This window comes from Hemiscyllium ocellatum, chromosome 10 (genome assembly GCF_020745735.1).
Source record: "Hemiscyllium ocellatum isolate sHemOce1 chromosome 10, sHemOce1.pat.X.cur, whole genome shotgun sequence".
Taxonomy (NCBI): Eukaryota; Metazoa; Chordata; class Chondrichthyes; order Orectolobiformes; family Hemiscylliidae; genus Hemiscyllium; species Hemiscyllium ocellatum.
The window spans coordinates 11598056-11621284 of record NC_083410.1 but is presented as its reverse complement, the minus strand read 5'-3'; the positions used below and the strand labels follow the sequence as shown (position 1 = coordinate 11621284).

Genomic DNA, 23229 nt, shown 5'->3' with positions numbered 1-23229 from the left:
GAACTTAGCTTGGTCCATCCATTGAGTAGCTACTCAATGTCCTAAACATGATCAAAGCTTGTAATTCCCATTTCTTGCCATTTGCAATAAATGACTAACACCTGGCTTAGAGCCAAGAATGGAAACGTGTAGAACAAAACCATTGAGTTATAAATTTTTTTAAAAATTTGAAATACATGGTGAACATTGAAGATTCTTCATCTAAGTGAAATCCCACTGATTTTAATAGAACTGACGCCCAAAGTACACATTATCTTTTTGAAAAAGATATTTAAAATACCTAATTCAAATACCTTACAGCAATACCATCAGCTATTTTGGAATTCAGTTGTACCAAATTAAATTCGTGATTCAAGCATCTGGCACATTGCAGGAGGAAAGCAAATTAATTCAAAACAGGAGATCTACCAAGAAGGGTAGTTGTAGAAAAGCCTCCATTTCCTCTTTCAAAAAAGACCAATGAAGCGAGGGCCAATTGTCATAGCACATCCTTCCTTAGACATCAGCCCTTGGAGTGAGTGATCAATTCAGCAGAGAACCAAAATTCAAAGCCAGGTATCTGATGGGCCACCATTGTTCATTCATTCAGTAAATCTAATGCTCCAGCCATGTCTTTTTTAATGACAATGATTAGACCATTAGAGTTTCAACATTGAGCCTATACTCAATTACAGCACAGATTGTCTTTATCATCTATTACTGTTCTGCAGTTGTGCATTTGTATTGATGTTGATAGGCTATATGATGCCAAATTGATACAAACAATTTGTAAACTCTATCAGCATGGTCACCGAAAGAGCTACTCTGAAAAACGAACTGTTACAATCAGAATTCTGGTGTGGGAAGTTAAAACATGGGGATTGGACAGCCCAATTTTTTAAAAAAAAGCTTTATCTAGTACCAAATCAGATTCAAAATATGTCAGATGCCAACAATTTGCAAAGGGTGAAAGTGTCATTCTTCACATGAAGAAGCCACATATTTTGTGGCAAGTATTCTTCAATCTATAACTGAATCCTATAACACCACACAAAGCCATCTGAGGTTTAGTATTGTTTCTTCAAGATTCCCTATTGTGTGGAAACAGGCCCTTCGGCTCAACAAGTCCACACTGACCCTCTGAAGGGCAACCCACCCAGACCCATTCCCCTACACCTAACACTATGGGCAATTTACCTAACCTGCACATCTTTGGACCGTGGGAGGAAACCGGAGCACCCGGAGGAAACCCATGCAGACACAAGGAGAACGTGCAAACTCCATACAGACAGTTGGCCAAGGCGGGAATTGAACCCAGGTCCCTGGCGCTATGAGGCAGCAATGCTAACCACTGAGCCACCTATTATTCTTCACCTTTCTTTTAAAAAACAGGGTGGAGACAGATGACAGAATTCCACTTCGATCTGGACTAACAGCCATTTCTAATTTGCGAGCCAAAGCTGTTCAAATGGGAGGGCGATCTGCAGTTTCTGCAGTGTTTCCACAGATAGTGACACTCACACATTTCTGTCCTAGCCCTAACCAAGAATTTCTTGGGCTAACCGGGATAATACTTTGACCACCTCAACTCCATACAGTACTGGGAGTGAATCAGATACCTTTCAGTTTCCATCAGCTCATTCAATCTAATTGCAATTTTCCCAGATAGGTAGGCATGGTGCTGAAATACAGACTCAAGTAGAAGATGATGAAGGAGGGAATAAAGTGAAAGTGGAATAAAAGGACAAAAAGACAGCAATAAGAGAAAACGTTGGATTATTTCACTAATTTTGTACTTGCAGTGTTTTGTCCATTCAATATTTCTAAACCATAATATTGTACAAGTTACAGTATAAAATGTTTCCAATCATATTTTTACAAAAAAACAATTTTGATTAATACAAGAAAAAGCTTTCACAAAAAAAGAGTCATTTAATTCAGATTGTGTACTACCAATGACTATTAGCTTTCTTAAAAAGATACTTTAAAAAACAAATTACGATTTTTAAAAGGATATTCACAATTAATCGTCTTAACTCCATGTTAAAATTTAACATTTGTTGCTATTTCTACATAATTTGTAGCAACAACCGACCTGCAGGAAAATGTCATTTGGTGTGATTAAGGAAAATAAAACACAACAAGTCCTTGGAAATCAGCACTGTCACAATTCATTAGAACTCAAATATTTTCTGCTTCCATCTACTCCCCTGAAGCTGTCAATTCTGCACCATAATTCAAGTTCAATGGTCAACTTTGGGTATTTCTTCCAGTCTGTCATTCTTCAGATCCAAGTCTTGATGGAACTCGCAAAGCCTGCTGACCCTTGGGTGGATGTCACAACCAGTGCTTTCCAAAGTTGATTACCAACAAAACAAGCTGCTGGACTTAGAGAGTAGACCATCCCACCCCCACCACTGACTTGGTCACCAGACTGAATTGTATTATTCTGCTAATCAGTGCCCTCAGCTAAACCAAAGACAGGAATTGGAACCATGTTCTCTTGGCCAACTTCAGGGCCACATGACCCTGAGCTATCAAATAAATGGAATGCAATATAACAACAATTTTGGAGGCTTTGTCAAGTCCAGGTACCAAGTCCAAGGATTGCTGACCATATCCAGATATTGCCTGGAATTACAGAATACAGTCATAAAGCCTCCATAGTTACAAAGTGGTAATTTCCCAAGCTTAGTCAGTTCACCGGGGAAAACATGAGCAAAACATGAGGCAGCTCCTATATTCTCTCAGAAGAAACTGGAAAGACAAACCACAGCTCCGTTCCAAGCTCTGTAGATTTACTGTGCGTCACAAACAGGGATCTAAATAGAAAGGGATGAATATACTCCCACAGGCAATGAAAGGGGTTGTTTTTTCTTTCATTAACAGAATCACATCAAGCCTGCACCTTTCTTCAGCTGATGCTCATTTTCAATCTAGACAGCAATTAGAAGCAGGAAACCTGGCTGATTCCTTTCTAGATAATAACCATAAACCATTCAGCAGATACGACTCTCTTAACTTAATACAAAATCGGCACTAACTGGAAACTGCACAGGAGTGTATTTGGCTTCTCTGGCTCTCTGCCTTAAATACAAGTCAATTGGGTGTAGTTTAGTTTCGTAATAATCTTGATCAGAATAGCATTTCACCCAATAGAAGAGGGACCACAGTTATTCTTATATACATCCAACTTGGAGTTCTAAATTACAAGTTAAAAATAATATTAAATGATCAGTGCAGCATCCTCATTTGTCAAAAATTATATGCTCATTCCTCAAAAACAATCCATCTTGCTCAGCTGCTGTATGTGAATTCTAATATAAGCGGCATTGCATTGAGTTGGTAAAGGAAACATTCACCTGAAAAAGAAAAAAAAACCGTGAAATTTATTACTTGTAGCAATTCTACTGACCAGGACTCATGTTTCATATAGTAATGATGAACTGCAAAGGAATTTGTTTGATATTTCACTGCAAAATTCCTCAATCAGTGCAGCACTTCCTCAACTAACACAAGAGAACATTAAAATCTTGAATGGAAACACACTAAGATTGGTACTTTAAGACTGCCTTGATTCATCATAAGCCATTTTGTTAAAATGACGCTATGTAGCAGGTAGAGAAAATTAATAATGCAAATGCAAAGTTACCACCCATGCAAAGGAACAAATGTGTTTCCCCTTTTGAATTGTTTTGCACTATGTTGTACCTCCAACCTCCTCAAGCCCTCCATCAATCCTGCATTGAAGTGACCAACCATGAAGACACACCATGGGATCACAACTATCCACCCATTCTTCCAGTCTCCCATAGAAACAAGTATTAATTTATATGGAAACCTGCATGTTCCCACCTCAAATCTCAAGCAACAATGTCAGTTTACAAGGCAATTTGTTCCTCTAAAATTTGTCCAACTTGAGAAAGCGGTGAAACATCTCCTTCCAAAAAAAAAGTGTTAAGAAATTTTCACCTTTGTACATCTTCACCTAAACAGCAGATTCAACAGTAACCATGTCCTGTAACTGTTCAAATGAGAAAAAGGCTTTGGTAATGATATTGTTCCACATGGGATATATTCGCTCGCCCCCACCACCCAGAAAATCACCTAACTCCTAGCTTGGAAGCATTCAGTCCCTCCTGGGTATTAAAGTTCACACTGGTACAAACGGTTACTCTTCACTTGGAAAAACATTGTGCTAATGAGAGGATACAGAGGAGATTTACTTGTTGACTGGACTAGTGAATTTGAGGTATGAGGCAAGATCAGACTGGTGGGGTTGGTTTGTTTGGAATAGAGAAGAATGAAAGGAGACCCAAAAGTAAAAATGTATAAAATTGAGTGGTCTAGGTGAGGAGGAGTTTGGTTCAGGGCCCATGGGGGCATGAACTTAAGCTAAGAGATGGGGGTTTAAGAGGGAACTGAAAGGTAGTTGTCTCATCTGGAGGGTGGTGGGAATCTGGAACACTGCCTGAAAACGTTGTGGACAAAGGAAAATCGGATTATGTTGGATGGCTACTTGTTAGCCAAGGGAGACATGATAGGCCAAACGACCTTCTATCAGTCTACAACAGCAAATACAACAGGGATAAATTTGTTCTTCCTTTGAACAAATATTCCTGATTGCTTTGAAGGCTTGTTTCATTCAGAGATATATAGATAAGGAGTGTTCACTCTCTGCTCTGTTACGTTAACTAACTTCCACTGATAAAAGGATAGCTTTAAAGTGGATTGGAGAAATAGGAGGCCTCAAACTACAGATTGATTAATTCATTTAATTACCAAAGATTCAGTGCCATTGAGGAAGTCCTCAGAATGTGCCCATGTATCAAAAAGGATCAAAGTCACTTCGGGGCAGCGAGAGGCGGGAGGCGGGAGAAGGTGATTGTTGGGAAGACCGGTAAGTATATTTAAACTTCTTACCTTCAGGCCAGCAAGGGAGGAGCGAGCAAACAACTTCTGGGAAGGGTAAGTAGAACAGTTTATGTTTGCGTGGTTGCATTACCAGAGACACTACTCAGGTAGTGTCTCCCACCCATCTCCTCCTCCAGCCTAAAAAAAATGTTGTGGGAGCCAGATTGACAAGGTAAGGTAACTAGTTTATTTCCTAATCCTTTTTTTTTTTGAGTAGTCACTTCGGGAGTTAGAATAGTGGGAATGGAGTTTAGGGCAGTGGAATGTTCCTCCTGCAGAATGTGGGAAGGAAGGGTCACCACTCGTGTCCCTGCTGACTACATCTGGGGGAAGTGCACCCAACACCAGCTCCTCGAAAACCACATTAGGGAACTGGAGCTGGAGTTGGATGAACTTCGGATCATTCGGGAGGCAGAAGGGGTTATTGACAGGACTTAGAGAGGTAGTCACTCCCCAGATGAAAGAAAAAAAACAGATGGATGACAGTTAGGGGACTGAAAGGGAACCGACAGGCAGTGCAGGGATCCCCTGTGGCTATTCCCCTATACAATAAGTATATTGTTTTGGATACTGTTGGGGGGGGGGGGGGGGGGGGGGGAATGATTTACCAGGGGAAAGCAGTGGGGCACCTGCTGCTCAGAAGGGAAGGGGGAAGGGGGAAGAGGAGCAGAGCAGTAGTCATTGGGGACTCGATACTTAGGGAGACAGATAGGAGGTTCTGTGGGGACAAGAGAGACTCACCCCAACTCCCGGGTGTCAGGGTCCGTGATGTCTCTGATAGTGTTTTGGGGATTTTTTTTTCGGGGGGGCGGGGGGGTCCACATTGGCACCAACGACGTGGGTCAGAAGAGAGATGGGGACTTGAGGCAGAAATTCAAAGGAGCTAGGATGGAAGCTTAGAGCTAGGACAAACAGACAGTTGTTTTCTCTGGTTTGCTGCCTGTGCCACGTGCTAGTGAGGTGAGGAATAGGGAGAGAAAGGAGCTGAACACGTGGCTACAGGGATGGTGCAGGAGGGAGGGTTTCGGGTTTTCGGATAATTGGAGCTCTTTCTGGGGGTAGGTGGGACCTCTACAAGCACGATGGTCTTCATCTAAACCAGAGGGGTACCAATATCTGTGGTTGGGCAATTCAACAAAGCTATTAAGGTGGATTTAAACTAATACAGCAGAGAGATGGGAACCAAAATTGTAGAACAGGTGCAGAAGAGTATGAGAGTAGGGAGTTCCAAAATCAAGTATCTGACACTGGCAAGCAAGAACCTGGTTTGAAGTGTGTGTACTTCAACGCGAGGAGCATCTGAAATAAAATGGGTGAACTGGCAGCGTGGGTTGGTACCTGGGTCTTCGATGTTGTGGCCATTACAGAGACATGGGTACAGCAGGGACAGGAATGGCTGTTGCAGGTTCCGGGATTCAGATGTTTCAGTAAGAACAGAGAAGATGGTAAAAGAGGGGGAGGTGTGGCATTGTTGATCAAGGACAATATTACAGTTGTAGAAAGGATATTTGGGGACTCGTTAACTGAGGTAGTATGGGCTGAGGTTAGAAACAGGAAAGGAGAAGTCACCATGCTGGGAGTTTTCTATAGGCCTCCGAATAGTCCCAGAGATGTAGACGAAAGGATAGCAAAGATGATTCTTGATAGGAGTGAGAGAGGCTGGGTTGTCGTCATGGGGGACTTCAACTATCCAAATATTGACTGGGATCACTACAGTACGAGTACTATAGATGGGTCAGTTTTTGTCCAGTGTGTGCAGGAGGGCTTCCTGACACACTATGTAGACAGGCCGACAAGGGGCGAAGCCACTTTAGATTTAGTACTGGGTAACCAGCCTGGCTAGGTGTTATATTTGGAAGTAGGTGAGCACTTTGGAGAGAGCGATCACAATTCTGGTCAGGTTTACTTTAGTGATGAAAAGGGATAGGTGTACTCCACTGAGAAAGAGTTACAGCTTTTGGGGGAGGGGAGGAGGGGGGGAAAAAAAGAGAGACATAAAAAATGGAAATTACGATGCAATTAGGAAAGATTTAGGAAGCATAGAATGGAGAAGGAAACTGCAGGAGAGGAGTACATTAAAAATGTGGAGCTTATTCAAGGAAAAAAAGTTCCTGTGTATCCTAGATAAGTATGTCACCTGTCAGGCAGGGAGGAAGATATAGAACGCGTGAGCCCTGGTTTACTAAGGAAGTGCAATCCCTGGTCAAGAAGGCGGCGGCGGCTTATGTTAGGACAAAATGTGAAAACTCAGTTAGGACGCTTGAGGGTTACAAGGAAATCAGGAAAGACCTAAAAAGAGAGCTCAGAAGAGCCAGGAGGGGACATGAGAAGTTGTTGGCGGATAGGATCAGGATTAACCCTAAGGCTTTCCGTAGGTATGTCAGGAATAAAAGAATGACGAGAGTTAAATTAGGGCCAATCAAGGATAATAGTGGGAAGTTGTGTGTGGAGTCAGAGGAGATAGGGGAAGCACTAAATAAATATTTTTTGACAGTGTTCACTATAGAAAATGAAAACGTTGGCGAGGAAGATACAGAGATACTTGCATCTAGACTAGAAGAGATTAAGGTTCACAAGGAAGAGGTATTAGAAATACTGCAGAGTGTGAAAATAGATAAGTTCCTTGGGTTGGATGGGATCTATCCTAGGATTCTCTGGGAAGCATGGGAAGAGATTGCAGAGCCTTTGGCGTTGATCTTCAAATCATCATTGTCTACAGGAATAGTGCCCGAGGACTGGAGGATAGCAAATGTGGTTCCCTTGTTCAAAAAAGGGTAGCAGAGACAACCCTGGTAATTACAGACCAGTGAGTCTCACTTCAGTAGTTGGTAAAGTGTTGGTAAAGGTTATAAGAGATAGGATTTATAACCATCTCGAAAAGAATAATCTGATCAGGGACAGTCAGCACGGTTTTGTGAAGGGTAGGTCGTGCCTAATGAATCTTGGCTTTTTTGACAAAGTGACCAAACAGGTAGATGAGAGTAAACGGATTTCAGCAAGGTGCTCGATAAGGTTCCCCACAGTAGGCTATTATACAAAATGTGGAGGAATGGGATTGTGGGAGACATAGCAATTTGGATCAGTAATTGGCTTGCTGAAAGAAAATAGAGGGTTGTAGTTGATGGAACATGTTCATCTTGGTGTCCGCAAGGGTCGGTGTTGGGTCCATTGCTGTTCGTCATTTTTATAAATGACCTGGATGAGGGCTTAGAAGGGTGGGTTAGTAAATTTGCGGACGACACTAAGGTCAGTGGAGTTGTGGATAGTGACGAAGGATTTAGTAGGTTGCAGAGAGACATAGATAGGATGCAGAGCTGGGCTGACAGGGGGAAATGGAGTTTAATGTGGACAAGTGTGAGGTGATACACTTTGGACGGAGTAATCGGAATGCAAAGTACTGGGCTAATGGTAGGATTCTTGGGAGCGCAGATGAGCAGAGAGATCTCGGTGTCCATGTACACAGATCCCTGAAAGTTGCCATCCAGATTGACAGGGTTGTTAAGGTGGTATATAGTGTTTTGACCTTTATTAATAGAGGAATTGAGTTCCGGAACCAGGAGGTTATGGTGCAGCTGTACAAAGCTCTGGTACGGCCACACTTGGAGTATTGTCTACAGTTCTGGTCACTACATTATAAGAAGGATGTGGAAACTTTGGAAAGGGTGCAGAGGAGATTTACTAGGATGTTGCCTGGTATGGAAGGAATGTCTTACGAGGAAAGGCTGAGAGCCTTGAGGCTGTTCTCGTTAGAGAGAAGGAGGTTGAGAGGTGACTTAATGCAGACATACAAGATAATCAGAGGGTTAGATAGGGCGGACAGGGAGAGCCTTTTTCCAAGTATGGGGACGGCAAACACAAGGGGACAACTTCAAAGTGAGGGGAGATAGGTATAAGACAGATGTCAGAAGTAGTTTCTTCACTCAGTAGTAAAAGGTATGGGAATGCTTTGCCTGCAACGGTAGTAGATTCACCAAGTTTAAGTGCATTTAAGTCGTCATTGGACAGGCATATGGAATAGTGTAAGTGGGATGGGCTTCAGATTAGTATGGCAGGGCGGTACAACATCAAGAGCCGAAGGGCCTGTACTGCGCTGTAATGTTCTATGTTCTATGAAACCATCTCACTATAATTGAAAGGCTCAAGACACTACACTCTGGACTGTCAACCAGAGGAACCACTTTTAATATGAGATTCAAAGAGTCAGATTTTTTCCACTGAAAGAAGAAATTGCCAATGATGCAGCACTCCTTCAGTAGCATACAGGAGTACTGTTACTCCAAGGTTAGGATGAACCTAAGAAACAGGAGCAAGAGAGTGACCATATAGCTCCTTGAACCTACTCAAACATTCAATACGATTATTGTTGATCTTCTACCTCACCTTCCCCAATGCCCCAGAGTGAGCAGAAAACAAAAGCAAAAATGTCTAATACCATACAAACTAGATCTTACAGTAACTTTATTAGACCTCAGGCCAGTGGGAAAACCCACACACTCACCTGCTTCACTACACCTGGATGTCTCTACTCTTCCTGATGAGTTTATGAGTTTCCAATTCCTGGCTTTTCTTTCCTTTTGCTGGGTTTTCCTCCTCGATCTAACAAACAACATTTGTTCACAGCATTGAATTTCTGAGGGACTTCAGACAAATTATGCACTTTTAAAATCACGTTTAAAATCATGGGTACTTTTTTTTGGGGAGAAAGGACCTGAATAATGATCAAATCTGAAACAATGCTGTCACCTTCTCAAGTTAACAGGTTCTGTGCAACTGATTGAGAAAGGATATTGCCAACTGGTTTTCATGAAAATGCAACTTTAAAATGAAATGAATATTTTTTTAACACCACATTGAACTCCTCTGCACAGTCACACTAATGTTGGAGTATGCATCATCAAATACTTAATATATGATCAGTAGCATTGTATAGTGTGAAAGTCAGGCCAAGAACACTGAAGTGAAATAACTCAGGGTGTGCTATACTCCTACACACATGCTGTGGTATCATGCATAACAGAAGATCATTCAGACCACTGTGCCTGTACTGGGTCTTTAACAGGCGGCAGATGAGAAAAGGATAAAATGAACAGTTTCGGTGAGGTCAAATGTGTCATTTCAGGGTCTTCATTACAGTCAGGAATGTCAGTTTCATATGCACTGAAGAACAATACTTCAGCAAACCAGCGATGCAATCTATCATTAGACAGTCTGTGCATTATCAATAGAATAAAACAATGACTTCAACACACAGTCAAGCATATACGTATGTCAAACTTTTAAAAACTCTCACATATTATGCAGGTAGTCACATGCAAATTACCAACTACATAATTCTAGCATACATATTTGCCTCATGTATTCACATGCTCTTGGGTGCAAAGACATACTGACCCGATCCATCACATCATTCTGTCCACAAGGCCCTATCCCTCGAAGAATCATCGATACTATAAGACAGCGGATAGATAGTATTGCTTCAACTGTAGACATCATCATTGATGGAATCCATAAAGCCAGTGTAGTATCCTGGAAACAGAAAAAAAAAGGATCATCACACGAGCAAAATATTCTGTCAATTTTAGTTTGAAATTCCAAGTGTGCTAACTTACAGCTCTTCAAACAGATTGATCTCTGGATTGGAAACAAAACAGGAGTAAGGGACGACAATAAAGAATGGCAGGTGCAGATGAAACTGCCACTGCACTACATTTCACTTCATTCAGAAAATAACATGAAAATTACTTGTAGAATAATACAAGGGTAACAGGGTTATCTCCAAATGCAGCAGTCAGATAGCCCAAGGTGGCTCAGATAAGTTTTGAATTTGTCAATCTCAGGGAGATAACAATAGTGACATTAGAATTGCTGTTTGCACACTTACTCCAGAAAGGGAACATAAACAGAGGTCAGTGTAAGATGAAGAGAATTTCGTTTACATCGTGGGTTTCGACAAAAAAGGTGGCTTTAGCGAACGCAGTAATGAAATGCAAAAGGAGATTGGATGAATAATTCAAGGGATAAAATTTGAGGAGTTTGAGGTAAGAGATGGGTGTAGAGAAAGCAACTGGAGAGATCTTTCAAAAAGATGGCATGGAAATGATGGGCTGAATGTGCTCCTTTTGAACTGTGGGATTCTAGGGATGTGCAGTTATACAGGGTTTTGGGGAGTGCACACCTAGAATATTGTATGCAGTTTTGATTTACTTTTCTAAGGAAGGATGCTTTTGCTCAAGGGAGAGCAGCGAAGGTTAACCAGGCTGATTCCAGGAACGGCAGGACTGATGCATGAGAAAGAGATTGACTAGGTTAGGATTGTTTTTGCTGGAGTTCAGACGTGTGAGGGGGGAAATCACAGAGACTTATAAAATTCTAACAGGCCTCGACAGGGTAGATGCAAGGAGGGTGTTCCTGATGGCGGGTGTGTCCAGAACCAGGGAACAGTCTGAGGATTTGGGGTAGACCATTTCGGACAGAGATGAGGAGACATTTCTTCATCTGAAGAGTGGTGAACCTGTGGAATTTATTACCTCAGGATGTACTTGATGCCAAAACACAATGTATTCAAAAAGCAGCTAGATAATAACGCTCAGGGCGAATGGAATCAAAGGTTATGGAGAGAACGCATCCTCTAAGGATTAGGCTCGAGTTGGACAGTCAGCCATGATTGTGATGAATGGCAGAAAAGGCTCGAAGGGCCAAATAGTCTCCTCCTACTCCTATCTTCTGTGTTTCTATGGTTTCAGTTCCAGACTGTTGACAGATGTTTGACAGAAAACCCCAATCTCGAATACAAACAAGTACATCCAGGATCTGTTGTAGTGTAAAGTGTGCTTGCAAAATAGATTTGGTCTTTATTTGCTCCCTTTTTTGGGATTTTCCAGGTGCACAAATGTTCCTTTTGATCTGTTCAAGGTAATGGTTTGTTTATCAGACTTCACATATGACTTCAGATCACGTTTTTATACCAGGAACACCAACTCACAAGCTGATTTTACATTGCAAACACTCACAATGCCATTTTTATGATCAATTATGTTGACAAGGCTGACATTGTCAATGCTTTAAAATTGAAGGCACCTGTAATGTCACTCTTAAGCTACTCTCCTATTACTTAAATTCCACGTGAGAGCCGTCAGTTCTGAACATTCAAATTTCATACAGCTTGCAGCAACAGTCAAGTCATATTTCCAAATTTACAAAGGTTAGCAAAAAGGGAGTTAGGAAAAATATAAAAACCAGCTTTAACAACGCTGTAGTCAGCCCAATACCAACCCCCTGACTGTCACAGATTTAACATACAGTGGGGAGGCAAGTACCAATTTTATTTATTTCAGGACTCACCATGTGCTCCTGCTGATCATATGGTGGGGAAAAAATACTAAAGGCGCCTGTTTGCTGGACAAATTACAAGGCAACAGAATTCTGCCTTTCACACACACACACACACACACACACACAGTTTGAAATTCGACCCTCAACTATCCTTTGCCAGGTTACAAACACTTACTTGATTTAACTGCTATAGGACTCAAGTAAACATGTTTTATTATATACATTTGTGTCCACTCTACTCTGGCACGAAGCAAACAGATCTGAATCAAGGGAAGAGATTTTAATTAAAGGAGAAATGAACTCTCACTAATTGGTATAGTCACTATGTTGGGCATTTATTTGACCAACAACTTTGGCGTTATTTCTGACTAACAGACCATTCTCGCCACAGCGAACAATGAAAATAATACATCGTGTGGAATCAAATAAATTACCATGTGTATGGTGCTAACTGAGGAGCTCTAATTTAAATTCACCAGAAAGAGAAACACATGGGAATGACTGTATTAAGTAGAAGGTTTATCGACTTAATGACTGTCAATGGCCTCCAATCCTCTGCAGTGGAAAACTCCAAAGACTCACCATTCCAAGTGAAAAAAAATTCCTTCTCATCTCAGTCAGAAATGGCCTGCCCTTATTTTGAGACTGTGTTCCCCCCCAAACCCCCAGCTCGAGATGCCACCTCCCCCCAGATCCTCCACCAAGGGAGCTGTAACTCCTGCATCAGCTATCAAATGTAAGGATTTTGAATATTTCAAATGAGATTACCTCTCATTATTCTAAACTGAGAACACAGGTCCAGTCTCTTCAATTTGTCAAAAGCCCTCACATCTTTCTGTTGCAACTTAAAATCCACATGGATGAAGCTCTGAATTAGAGCCAGTCAGGTGGATAGCCTTTCCTATTCTCCTACCTTCAAAAGATGCTGAAATGCCTGAATACTTACATAGATACGTGTGGTGTCAAATGGGCACTCATTCATTATCGCTGCCCTGTTCGAGATAGCTGGCACCATTGTAGAGTTGCAGCCAGAAAGCAGGTTCCTGCCACCAAGTGATACTGTCAGCACAATGGCAAGCATCAGTCCAACTGAGCAGGCCAATGATACCAAAATATTTAGTAGAGAGATTGACATTAATCCCCAGTGCTGCAGAAATAAAATTGAAAAGTCAAATGATTAAAAAAAAACAGAAAGCAAAGACCACTACACCATTCCACAACCCCATCAGCTACTTGCAGTGAATCATTTACTGGGCGGCACAGTGGTTAGCACTGCTGCCTCACAGTGCCAGAGACCCGGGTTCAATTCCAGCCTCAGGCGAATCTGTGTGGAGTTTGCACATTCTCCCCATGTCTGTGTGGGTTTCCTCCCACAGCCCAAAAATGGGCAGATTAGGTGAATGGACCATGCTAAACTGCCCCTAGTGTTAGATGAAGGGGTAAGTGTAGGGGAATGGGTCTGGGTGGGTTACGCTTCGGAGGGTCGGTGTGGACTTGTTGGGTCGAAGGGCCTGTTTCCACACTAAGTAATCTAATTCTGGTAGGAAGCAAACTTATAAGCAGCACAAATTCCATATTCATCACTAGGCCACAGGGTACTTACTTTAGTTCTGCAGGTTTGAGATTGAATACTGGCAGGTGGTGGGTAACAAAGTCCTAACATTTTTGTTTAAGTCCAAATTTTGTACAGTCCAAATCAAACTGTAGATTTCGGTTCAATGCTAAATGCACATCCTTAAGCTAGATTTTAACAAAGGTTCCATCAGAACAGCAGTTGAGTTTAATTAATCAAAGGAGCAATTGAAATATCAAAAACATTTGACAAGATGCCACATAATTGTTCTATCCTTTGCATAATAAACTGAGTAAAAGTCATTTATAATCGCATACTTTTTACAAAAAGTATTCAAGTGGTCATACCACACTGCCAATATTAATAACAGAAGACATAGTCACGAAAATATTTTTGAAAAATTAAGCCAAGGTCCCTCTTAGGTCAATTCATGACTCCTGGGATTGAGAAGAGACCATACCACTGCAGAAAGCGGATGAATTGCTTAGTAACATATTAAAATGGCTAGAAGATTGGCTGGCTGGTAGGACAGAGTATGCATAAACTAATTATTTTCAGATCAGCAAGATGTGATTCGTGGATTTGCACTGGACCCTCAACAGCTTATAATTCATATTAATGACTTAGACAAGGGATTCGCAGACATGAAAGCCAAATTCACAGAAGACATCGATAGTTAGACATATCGGTCATTTTGGACCCTTGTTGAGTCACATGCTAAAATCTGGTAAATGGAATATAATGTGAGAAAACATGAAGAGTTCACTTTGGAAGGAAGAATAAAAAAAAGTAGAGTATAATTTTAAATGGAGGACAACTGCAGAATTTTGAGTCCATACTACTGCATGAATTGCAGCAAGTGATTCACAAGACTAATGGAATGCTATCCAGTATTACAAGAAGAATCGAACATTAATAAAGTCAAGATGTCACATTTCAGGTATAAAAGACACTGGGGAGAACACACCCTCGTGTACCTTCCTCGGTCTCCTTGTTTAAGAAAAGATGTAAATACATTGGAGGTGGCTCAGAAGAGGTTTATTGATCGATACTTGGAATGAGCAGAGTGTCTTGTAATGAATAATTAAACAGGCTGAGCTTGCCTTTCCCTAGTATTTAGAAATACGGAAGATGATTTGATTGAAGTTTAGGATCTTGAATGATCTTAAGTTGAATGTAGAAAGGACATTTATTCTTGTGATTCCAGAATCGGGCACAGTGTTTTAAAATTGGCAATCATCCTTTTACGGACAAGATGAGGAGTAATTCTGTCTTTTGAAGGATTGTACAACTCTGGAAATCTCTGCCATTGAATATTTTTAAGGCAGAGGTAGATTGGTTCCTTTGGTTTATCAGATTCTCAGGTTTTGAGTCGGTAAGAATGTGGAATGTGGAATAGCAACAGATCAACCACGATCTTGTGGAATGGTGGAGTAGGCTTGAAGCATGACATAGCCGATTTCTACTCCGAATAGGATTGCATGTATAGACATTCCTCTAACTGGGTCACATAGGGATTCTGTATTAGGAGCAGGTAGATTTAGCCAATTTAGTGTGCCTTGCAATAGAACATTGTGTGTGTGTGTGTGTGTGTGTGTGTGTGTACTTCTACTGGACATGTACCTGTAAACGGACTGGAATAGTGGCAGCCCAACACAATCTTCAAGGGCAACTAGGATGGAATAAACTAAAATGCTTGCCCAGCCAGTGTGCCCATATTCTGTTGGTGAATATATAAAAGGAAGGTGATGAAAGGGAGTTAGGGATTAGAGAGAGTAAAAAAAAGTGCTTTTGCTTTTCTAGGTTTTAAGAGTCTCCAAGAATTAATTTTGACTCTGCTACAGGAAAATAAGATATTTACTTGGTGAATATCAGTTAAATAACAAAGGTTTGCTCTATCCCAAACATTTACAATAGTACATTAGCTATAGGGAGTTATAAGGAGAGGTTGGACAAGCTAGGACGTGTTTCTTTAGAGCATAGGAGACTGAGGGGAAATCTTATAGACAAGTATAAAGATCAAGGGAGGCATGGAAGGGGTGAATGTGCTCTATTTTTCCCATGGACATGGAATTAAGGACTAGAGGGAATCAGTTTTAAGGTTAGAAGACAAAGAATAAATGGGAACCGGAGGGGCAGTTTTTAAAAAAAATATACAGAGTAGCACATACATGGAATGAGCTGGCAGCAGCAGTTGAAGTGGGGACATTAACAACATTTAAAAGGCATTTGGACAAATACATAGATAGGAAAGCTTTGTAAGTTTATGCGTCAAGTGGAGGGAAATGGGATTAGTGTGGTTGGACATTTTGGTTGGCATGGACCAGTTTGGGCCAAAGGACCTGAATACCTTGCAGTTGGACTCTATGACTCTATAACTGGTGACAAGGTAATAAAACATTAAAATCATAAGAATATGTAATTAATTATAACATTAAATATGGTAGGATAGGTGATATGTCTCAGTTGCAACATGAACTCCAGAATGCCAATTTGATTCAAGGAAAGTACATCTGTGGTAGATGTTTGAGTAGGAAGCTGAACGGTCACTGACACATCAAGGAAGGCAAATGGTACCTGGATTCTTTGTACATGGGGGCAGTCATACAGTTTAATTTAGTGTCTTCTGATTTGTTCCATGTTCATGGACAGGCGGGTATGATAGAGAATATGAGAAAAGCATGACAACCTGAAGGACAGAAGCATCAGCCTTTGCAATTGTGCAATAGGTCTACAGTTCTTTGAGCTTGTCTAGGAGACAGCAAAGGCAGCAGATGATGAGTTACCCAACAATGGCACCATAGTATAGGAAACCATTCAAATATGTGGAACAAGTAGTGGCTGGAGGGGACAGCATAGTCAGAAAGATTGGGACAGCTCTCCACAAAGAGTGAGAATCCAGATGACTCCACTGCCTAACTGGTACTAAGGTTCAGTTCCAAAGCTGGAGAACTTGCACTGGGAGGAAGAGGATTCAGTAACTGATCTGTCCAAGTACCAACACCATAGGCAGGGCAAGGAAAGAAATTCTGCACAGAATTCTTCACATTTCCTACATTACACAGCACTTCATTGCCTCAAAAGTGCTTTACAACTTTCAAAGTTTGTGAAATACACCAGCCTTAGTTCCCCATCTCTCCTAATGACATGGCTTCCTGGCTAGCAAAGTATTCTATGGACCTCTGGCACCCTCCGGTACTTCACCCAACTTAGACGAAGATGCATATGATCACAGAAGAAGCAGTCAATCATCACAGATGCAGAGGGGAAGAGGTTGCATTAGGGAACAGTACACAAGGATATAGAACAAAGAACAAAAAGCAGGACAGCGCAGAACAGGCCTTCAACAAAGCAAACCTGCACAGCCACATGATGACTCTCTAAACCAAAAACCTTTTGCCTCGAGGTGGTCCATATCCCTGTATTCCCAGCCTTTTCACATATCGGTCAAGATACCTCCTGAATAATGCAATTGTGTCAGCTTCTACCATCTCTTTTGGCAGTGCATTCTTACCACCCTCGGTACAAAAACAAAACTGGCCTCTCCTTTAAAACTTTACTCCTTGTACCTTTAACCCATGTCTCCTAGTAATTGGCATTATCCTAGGAAAAGGACCCTGACTATCCGTCTATCTCAATTCTGTAAACTTCTATCAGGTCACCTCTGAGCCTCCAATGTTCAAGTGAGAAAAGTAAATTTGTTCAAAGTATCTCATAGCTAATACCTCAAACCTTTTCTGTACCCTCTCCAAGGCCACCACATCCTTCTGGTAGTGTTATAACCAGAACTACAGACAATGTGGGCCCATTTCAAGTTTTATACAGCTGCAACATGACTTGCAAATTTTTATACTCTATGCCCCTACCAATGAACGGAAACATGTCCACCAGTGTTGTCGTATTCAGGGAACAGTGGACCTGTATGCCGAGAATACTGTGTGTTGATGATTTACCATTTACTGTATACGTCTTTCCTACATTAGATCTTCCACTACCCAACATTTGTCCAGATTAAATTCCATCTACCATTTCTCCACTCAAGTCTCCTATCTATATCCTGCTGTATCCTCTAACAATCCTCATTTTCTGCAGCTCCTCCAATTTTTGTGATGTCTGCAAGCCTACTAATCAGACCACCCTACCTTCTTCTCCAAGTCATTTGTATGTATTACAAAGGGGGGGTCCCAGCACAACGCCACTCATCACAGACCTCCAGTTAGAAAAACATCCTTCCACTATTACTGTCTTCCAAGACCAAGCCAGTTCTGCATCCATCTCACCTCAGATCCGACAGGACCTCACCTTCTGTACCAACCTGCCATGAGGAAGCTGGTCAAAAATATTGCTAAAATCGATATAGACAAAATCCATTGCACTTCTGTCAATCTTTATCATTCCCTCAAAAGAGAGACAAGAGCTCTCCCGCACAAAGCCATGCTGCTTATTGCTAATAAGTCCATATTTTTCTTAATATGAGTAAATCCTGTCCCTAAGAAGCTTCTTTAAAATTTCCCTATCACTGACATAAGAACCACTGGCCTGTAATTTCCTGGATTCTCCCTGTTGCCATTCTTAAACAAAGGAACGCCATTGGCTAGGATAGGACTTATACAATTAATGGTAGGATCCTGGGCAGTACTGTACTTGGAGTTCAGGTACATAATTCTTTGAAATTTGTATCACAGGTAGTCAGGGTGTTTAAGGCGGCATTTAGCACACTTGCCTTCATTACTCAAACCTTTGAGGATAGGAGTTGAGATGTCATGTTGAGGCTAGACAGGATGTTACTGAGGCCTCTTCTGGAAGACTGTGCGCAGTTCTGGTTGCCCTATTATAGAAAGGATATTAAGCTGAAGAGAGTTCAGAAAAAACTTACCAGGATGTTGCCAGGGATGGAGGGTTTGACATAAAAATAGTCTGGAAAGGCTGGGACTTTTTTCTTTGGAGCTGAGGAGATCGAGGGGTGTCCTTTTTCTTGTTTATAAAATTATGAGGTGCATAGATAATGTGAATGACAAGTCTTTTCCCTACAGTTCAAAACTAGGGGGCATATTTTCAAGGTGAGAGGAGAGAGATTTCAAGAGGACACGAGGGGCAACTTTTTAAAAAAAAACATACAGGGTAGTTCACGTGTGGAATACAAGTACAGTTGCAATGTTTAACAGACATTTGTATAAGTTCATGGATAGGAAAGGTTTGGAGGGATATGGGCCAAGGGCAGGCAGTGGGACTAGTTTCATTTAGAAAGATGGTTGGCATGAACTGGTTGGACCAAAGGGTCTGTTTCCAAGCTGTATGACACTATGCCTGTGGCCATTCTCCAGTCCTCTGGGATCTCTGACAAAGACCATATAAAGTCTTCACACAAGGCACCAGCACTTTCTTCCAATACCTCCCTCAGTATTTGGAGATAGATCCCATCAGGTCCTGGCGACTTATCTATCTTAAATGCTTTTCAACACCACCTCCCTTTTTTATATTTACATGCCTCAGAACATCCACATTACCTTCTCTAGACTCACCATCCCCCATGTCCTGCTCCTTTGTGAATACCAATGCAAAGTATTCACTAAGGACTTCACCCTATTTCTCTGGCTCCATCCAAAAATTCCCTCCTTTGGCCTTGAGTGGACTCATTCTTTCTCCTAGCTACCCTCTTGCTTCTTTTATATACATAGAATGCCTTGGGATTTTTCTCAATCCTGTTTGCCAAGGCTCCTTTAAGCCCCAACTCCTCCTTTAGGGTGATTCCTGCTCTCAGAGCGGTCAGCCTTCAGTTCCTAAACCTTAGGTATGTCCCCTTTTTAAATTTTGATTAAGCTCACAATTTCTCTGATCATCGAAGGTTCCCAAATCTTACCATCCTTATCTTTCATTTTCACATGAAAATGTTAGTCCTGAACTCTAATCAGCTGGCCTTTAAAAGATTCCCAGATTATGTGGATTTCCCTCCAACAGCTGCCTCCAATCTACATTTCCAGTTCCTGCTCAACATTGTTGTTCCCCCAGTTTAGTACTTTCTTTCAAGGACTACTCTATCCTTATCCATAAGTAATTTAAAACTGACGGCATTTTTGGTCACTGTTGCCAAAATGCTCCTCCAATTAAAGTTCAATCATTTCCCAATAACAGGTCTAGTAGGTCCCTTCCTTTGTTGGGCCATTTACATCTGGCTTCAAAAAAAAACACACCCCTCCTGGACATCTCTAACAAATTCCCTCCAATCCAAGCCCCTGGAAGAGTTCCAGTCAATATAGGTGGTGTGTTAAAAGAAAAAATACCACAACAACCCCATTTTAAAATTTTTCCATAATCGGTCCACAAATTTGTTCAAACTGTCATCAAGAAAAGGGAAAATCCGTACCTCAGATCATTAAATCTTCTGTGGTCACTGATAAGCAGCATCACATAATTGCTGATTCCAAAACTTAAGCTGGATTACGGAGTTAGGTACAAATGCAAAAATGACAGAAATATGGTTGGCTGGGAAAAAAAAAGTCCTTGGTCTGAGATTCGGTCAAGGCTGCATTTGCCCTTGAAAAAAAATCAATTTTTGTGGCAGCTTTCATGAAATTGGGGAGGAGCTGGCATAGTGGCAATGTCACTGGACGAGCAATCCAAAGCACTAAGTGAATGTTGTGGGGACATGGATTCAAATTCCATCATGATAGATAATGAAACTGGAATTTAATAAAAGGCTGGGTGGGAAGACTAACCTAACCACTCGATTGTTGCAAAAAACCTATTATTTGGTAAGCTTAATGTCCTTTAGGGAAGGAAATCTGCCATTCTTATCTGGTCAGGCTTATATGTACTGTAGACCCACAGCAAAGTACAGTAGTTGACTTTTAGCTGGTTTCCAGACATTTAGGCATGGACAACAAACACTGTACAAGTGATGAAAACAAGTCCCAAAGCATTTCATTGTCAAACTAGAGGGTAATACAATTGCTTATTATTTTTTTGAAAAACACAAACTGTCAAAATGATTGTTTAGTTGGTGGTGACAGGGGTTGAAATGTATATCAGATGAACTTCGTTAGTTCAGCACTAATGATCAAGCTTCCAGAAAATTCCAAAGTCAGTCATAACAAGTGGGGGTTTCCTTGACTGGACACTAAAACAGCACTCCTTTGTGGAGTTTCACGTCTGTTATTGTCAAAGCTTACACAATCTACATTTTCAAAACTAAATCACATGATTATAGACAGAAGGGAAGAACTTTCAATTCACCCATCCTCCCTTCTTTGTAATGAAGAGTTATTTATGAAGTGCAGTCATTGTTGTAGGATATTCTTGTATTGTTTTCCCACAGCAACCATTTGAGTAGGCAGATATGATCTTAGTTTAATGTATGATTTTAAAGATGATAACTTCAAACATTCGCTCAGCACTACGCAAGAGATGTTGATCTGGAGTGGAATTGAACTCTCAACCTTCTGATTGACACGTGAGAGCACAATGAATGCTATCATAATTAATACTTCAAAAGACAAACTCATGATTTCACCTCGCAACTCCGAGGTAATAATGTGCTGGGCATCCTTCAGTGAAAATAACCCAGACATTTGTACATTTGGTGCTGTATTGCTTGCAAGGTCCTCCTGATGCACAATCAGAAATTGTAAAACACACTCCAGCAAAATTCATTTGAACAAGGTATGAATTATTGGATTGACAACAATCCGATGGATACAACAATACTGGATACAATGCACACCAGTTAATGTGCTTATTGTGCTCAAATTACCTGTCAGACAGTAATGAACAAATAATGCATTCTACTTGAACCGGACAACTAGTTCAACAGCTAATTTAATGGCTCATTCTACTTGCCACTGAAGTACTTGTGAGGTGAACTGTCACCACTGTTATAAATGGAGAATGAAAGGCACTGAAATTGTCACTTCGAATTAAAGTTTCACAGTGAGTGAAGTATACATGGGACTAATGTTGAAATATCAAACCTCCTAGAAATTAAAATGGTAAACTTTTTAAAATGCAAAATTTGATTTTCAACAGCATCAAGGATGTTTTGCATTATCACTGAATTTAGTCAGCCCCTTTTTTCAAAAACACTGCATGATTGAAGGAGGCATAGTTTAATTTGGAGGCCATCAAATCAGGTGATTGAGAGTCACCCGATTGTGAGTCTGCAATCACCCGATGAAGGAGCGGCGCTCTGAAAGCTTGTGTACTTCCAATTAAACTTGTTGGACTATAACCTGTGTGAATTTAAAACTTTATACACCCCAGTCCAACACAGGCATCTCCAAATCATGTCAACAAATCATTCAGCAACTTCAGCTCGAATTAGAATCCCTTGTGTGGAAATAGGCCCTTTGGCCCAACAAGTCCACACTGACCCGGAGAATGTGTATGGGGTTTAAGTAGGTAGGGAAGGAGTTAGGTTCCGAATTTTGTGAAACAAGAGGCTCAGCTGAGCATGATTCAGATCAGATAAGAACAGATTATTCTAACAGATGAAAGGTTTAACAGACATTCAATTTTTCAATGTATAATTTCAGTTACATCACACCATGAAAGTTTGGTTATAGATTCTGTGTGTTAGGATTCAACCCTCCACTACCACCTGATGAAGGAATGACGCTCCGAAAGCTAGTGTGCTTCCAATTAAACCTGTTGGATTATAACCTGGTGTTGTGTGATTTTTAACTTTGTACACCCCAGTCCAACACCGGTATCTCCAAATCACATCTAAGTGTAGGTTTTGTTTTGAGGTCATGTATCAATGAGAATGTTTCATGATCTCTCAACTAGAAGTGTACTGTTTTAGAGTATTGGTTTCTGTGGGCAATAGTGTACCACTAAAAGTGCAGATGCACCTCATTTAACAAGGTGCAATTATTTTGAGGGTTTTGACAGGAAGAGGAATAATATAAAAAGGGCAGAGTTTTCTCATCATTTCAGTGCTATGTACTTGATTGCAGACTGTGTGTTGCATAAGTGTTGGCGGTGGAGAAGACAATAGCCTTCAACAGAGAAGGCGTGAAATCACTGATAACAACTTCTGTATTTCGACATTTGCAGGCTGCTCATTCAGCTAAACCGGTTAGTTTTAAAGACAAATGCTGACAGATCACAATATGAGTGCTAGAAAATTGTGCAAACCCTCCCCTGTTGAATCTTCACCATTTCACATTTATAAAAAGTTCAAAAATAAAACTTTTTAAAAAAATTCCTTTCACTTTTTAGCATAACTATAATTAAACCACATACCAGTTTTATCTTGGTTACATTCCGTGACACCAGAATAGCGATGATACCCGTTAAGATACTCTGAAAGAATTGAAACATAAGAAACTCCAATTAGTCACACCCAGAGTTTAAATGGGTTCTGGGGTCTACAAAGTCACTTGGAAGAGTTAAAAAGTGCTGCTTGATTAAACAAAAGTCAACAATCTACACAG

At 40.9% G+C, this 23229-nt stretch overlaps 1 protein-coding gene across 2 annotated transcripts in view; it reads right to left on the bottom strand.

Moving 5' to 3' along the window:
* Positions 1–1900: 1900 nt before the first annotated feature.
* Positions 1901–23229, bottom strand: part of LOC132819648 (keratinocyte-associated protein 3-like) — a 40707-nt gene continuing 19378 nt past the window's right edge. The window contains exons 3-7 of one of the 2 annotated variants that reach the window (XM_060831251.1): positions 23039–23098; positions 13172–13372; positions 10285–10419; positions 9392–9489; positions 1901–3341 (exon numbers count right to left, since the gene is read on the bottom strand). In XM_060831251.1, coding sequence (XP_060687234.1) covers positions 9400–9489; positions 10285–10419; positions 13172–13372; positions 23039–23098 — 486 coding nt within the window. In that variant the 3' untranslated portion in view covers positions 1901–3341; positions 9392–9399. The remainder of the gene's footprint in view (positions 3342–9391; positions 9490–10284; positions 10420–13171; positions 13373–23038; positions 23099–23229) is intronic. The other variant, XM_060831250.1, reaches the window with a different exon arrangement.